The sequence below is a fragment of the Acyrthosiphon pisum genome, unplaced genomic scaffold (genome assembly GCF_005508785.2).
Source record: "Acyrthosiphon pisum isolate AL4f unplaced genomic scaffold, pea_aphid_22Mar2018_4r6ur Scaffold_9866;HRSCAF=10467, whole genome shotgun sequence".
Lineage (NCBI taxonomy): Eukaryota > Metazoa > Arthropoda > Insecta > Hemiptera > Aphididae > Acyrthosiphon > Acyrthosiphon pisum.
In genome coordinates, this window is record NW_021779992.1 from 2938 (window position 1) to 6843 (window position 3906).

Consider the following 3906-nt stretch of genomic DNA (forward strand, 5'->3'; position numbering starts at 1 on the left):
TATATACATATATATTTATCTATACATATATACTATGATAATATTATTTTGTAAACATTGCTTGCTTTGTAAACGGCGGCCGACTTCCATGACAAGAAGGAGACGGCTATCTAGTTTGTTGTATATATCTATGGTAATCGCTTTCCATAGCCGTTTCACGTTTATTCTCAGTTCGCGCGGATTTCCCCTTTACGTACTAGAATACTTGTTACGTAATTTAACTTGGGAATCCTAGCTAATGTGAAGACACACTCCTGGTTAAGTATCTTAATACTAAAGTTATAATATAAGCAATTAATCCGAGGTATGTGTCAGCGTGAAAAATTCTAACCTTTTCGCTGACTTGAGGTGATTCTTCTGCGGGGAGCCAATTTGACACGGCCACGGCGATAAGATGGCTGGTGATGTAGTCCGCGGTGGGCCGGTCGCTGTGAGTGTGTGGAGGTGGATCCGGGTGACACTCGCGATGTTCGACAAGAAGAAACAAAACAACACTGGATTGTCGGTTTAGGTCCGCGGGGGGACGTTTATTCGTAAATGATAAGTTTTAAACGATGGGTTTACAAAAATGACCATGTACTCATGTACCGGGTTAAAACTATTACACGGTTGGTGTCGTTTGCAATTGTGTCGTATGGTCGGTGTACCAAGGCGGTGGTGTCGGTAGGACGGTTGACGTACGAGAGGGCGAGTCACCCACGGCCGGTACTCGTTCCGCGCGACTTGCCTTCCCGTCCCGCATTGTGCCCGTTTGGCATGGTGGGAGAGTCGGCGGTGTCGCACTGTTGTAGCCCGTGGTGGCGGTTGACAAAAGCGCAGACCGGTCGCTGCGGTACCTGTACTTTGTACTAGTTGCCGTTACGTACCGTATCAGGGGTAACTTTGTCCCACTTCGGAATTTGTAAACACTTCTGTTTGTTGGGATAAGACGTGACTATTATCAGAATGTTGTGGTTGTTTTCGAAAGATAACAACATTGGTAACCGAATATGATAACAGTTTTTGCCGCTATAACTTGTCTTGTTATCAATAAAAATTTTGTTTGTTGTTAATGTTTTTGTTCCGAAAAAGTGTGCTCGTATAAATTTTATTTGGTTTTGTATGATTCAATCGACGTAGTACTCGGTAAGTAAGAATATTGTCTCACATATTATATAACCGTTATAAAGTATTTATCAACAATTGTAAAAAAACATCGTTTTTTGGTTGGTTAACACGATTTTGAGGTCGGGGTAAATTTGGCCCTGGGCCAATGTTCCCCGATAGCTACAATCTGAGTCGAACAATTTTGTTTATTTTCCTTTTTTGGCATTATAATGCTATTTCCGTGTTTTAAAAAGTACCTATAGGTACTTAATTTTTATAGTATCTCCTCTGTCTCGTCCTTTTTGTTTAATAGACCACCATGCCGCGGAAGATTATACGTAAACCCGGTACTAGGATGTACCAAAATTATAGTAATACAACTTTGGAAATGTGCTTAAGGGCAATTAGATTAAATTTAATGTCCCAACGTGCAGCATCAGACCACTTTAAAATACCAAGATCAACAATTAAAAATAAACTAAAAAATTACCACGGTAAAAGCGTTGGCCATCCGACAGTCTTCAGCCGTGAAGAAGAAACAAGTTTTGCACAGCACTGCGTTACACTTGCTAATTTCGGATTTCCATTAATACCTGTTGACCTAAAAATGACCATAAGTCGGTATTTGGAAAGCAAAGGTACTCAAATAACACAATTTAAAAATAATATACCAGGAGATGATTGGGTCAACGGATTTCTAAAAAGTCACCCAGATTTGTTCGTTAAGTTCAGTGCAAACATTAAAAAAACCCGCGCCAATATAACGCGACATTAACGATTATATGGACCACCTAGAAAGAACGTTAAGTGGAAATCCGCCTTCAAGGATACACAACTACGACGAGACGAACTTAACAGACGACCCGGGAAATAAAAAAGTTATTACAAAAAGAAGTTCGAAATATGTAGAAAATATTTGTAATTCAAGTAAAAGCGCCTTTTCACTGATGTTATGTGGCAATGCGGAGGGCCACGTCATTCCCATTTATGTGGTTTATAAAGTGGAATCACTGTGGACTACGTGGACAGAGGGTGGTCCACCTCGAACCCGGTACAACAGAACCAAAAGTGGTTGGTTCAACTCCGTCACCTTTGAAAACTGGTTCGAGAGTGTTTTCTTGAAGGAAGTAGAAGGTGGCGGACCTTCAGCGTTGATAGGTGATAATTTGGCCTCTCACATCAACGAACGCGTGTTGAGGTTATGTGATGCACACAGTATTAAATTCATATGTTTACCTCCGAACACTACACATATTTCTCAACCACTGGACATAGCTTTTTTTTGGCCAATGAAGGGTGCTTGGAGGGAACTGTTGAGAGAGTGGAAAAAAACCAAACATGGTTCTTGCTTCTCAACATTACCCAAAGACGTGTTCCCAAGGCTTCTCGCCAAGTTAATGGACAAACTGGAATTAAAAAAAACACAAAACTTGCAATCGGGATTTGCAAAAGCTGGTATCTACCCTACGAACAGGCAAAAGTTTCTAGATCGATTAGCGGAAAATAAAAATTGTACACTGGACGAAGATTTGGTCGGACAGGCGTTCTTAGATCGTCTTCAAAAAGAACGTCAAGATTTCATAGGTGGACCTGGCAAGCCACGAAAAAAAAAACTACAAGTTTTACCAGGAGATAGTATTTCTTATGAAGACCTCCAACAGGCACGTGTTGATACCGGACCTGTGGCAAAAAATAAAAAACGTAAAGTTGTGTCCTCTTCCTCCAGCGATGAATCCGATATTATGGATTTTGTCGATGAGTCAGATAGTGGCAGTGAAGAGGACAGTGATGAAAACGTAGATAAAGTCGGTGAACTTGAAGGCGATGATTTTGTAATAGTAATGTTTGAGAACAACAAGTTTCCGGGTCGTATAACTGCGATAAGAGAAAAAGGCGCAGAAGTAGATGGCATGGAAAAGAGGTCAAAAAGCTGGCGGTAGCTGACAAAAAAAGATTGCATCGAATATGAGTGGGGCGACGTAATCGGCAAAATCGAACCACCTAAGTTATGCAAACGTTTACCTAACTATACAATTATTCAGGAACTATAAATGATTGTAAATTTTAGTCAAAAAGTATCTAATATAACACAGTAATAACACTAATAAGTAATAACTAATAAATAAATACATTTATACAAAACATAAAGTGATGACAAAGAGAAAACAGAACAATCAAACAACTAACATGGATATTAATAATATATTATGCATTATTTAATTATTATTGACAATTTGATATAATGATAAGCGGTGAGCGGTGAAATATTGTGTCCTCTTGCAAAAATTAAACCGCCATGCGACCATGCCTCAGCGTTTGTGGGGACCAGTTGTCGCGGCTGTCGTTATATCACTGTTATCAGTTGAAACAATATGCATCGCATTTATTCGCATGCATTATCGGTCTACCATTTATCACTGGTTTTTTTTTTTTTGTATACCATTTGTATTTTATTTTTTTATACACAACGTATAATACGCTTGTATAATACAATATTATACAATTTACATCACTGTATATGAACAAAGATTTTACCGTACCTTAATGATTTTTTCGGAACACAGCAGGCTGACGTTTGCTGTTTAGTTTTGTTTTTACTCATTATCATAATAATTATTATCATGAGATATTACGATGGTATAATATCGCATGTAGCAAATGGCAATAAATAAGTACATTTTGATTAATCAGTTCATTTTTTTTCTATAGTTAATCTTTTAAAAATATTATATTTTTCAGTTTTCTTTAAAAAATAATTCTTACAAATCTAAAATGCTTTTTTGATAATATTTTTCAAATTAATTTACAAAATACCAAAGG

General features: G+C 37.9%; 1 protein-coding gene across 1 annotated transcript; it reads left to right on the forward strand.

The window, feature by feature from the left end:
• The first annotated feature begins 1868 nt into the window (after nucleotides 1–1868).
• LOC107885722 lies at nucleotides 1869–3026 on the forward strand. Its single transcript, XM_016809394.1, has one exon. It carries the CDS (start codon nucleotides 1869–1871, stop codon nucleotides 3024–3026), a length of 1158 nt encoding a protein of 385 aa, XP_016664883.1.
• The last annotated feature ends 880 nt before the right edge of the window (nucleotides 3027–3906 follow it).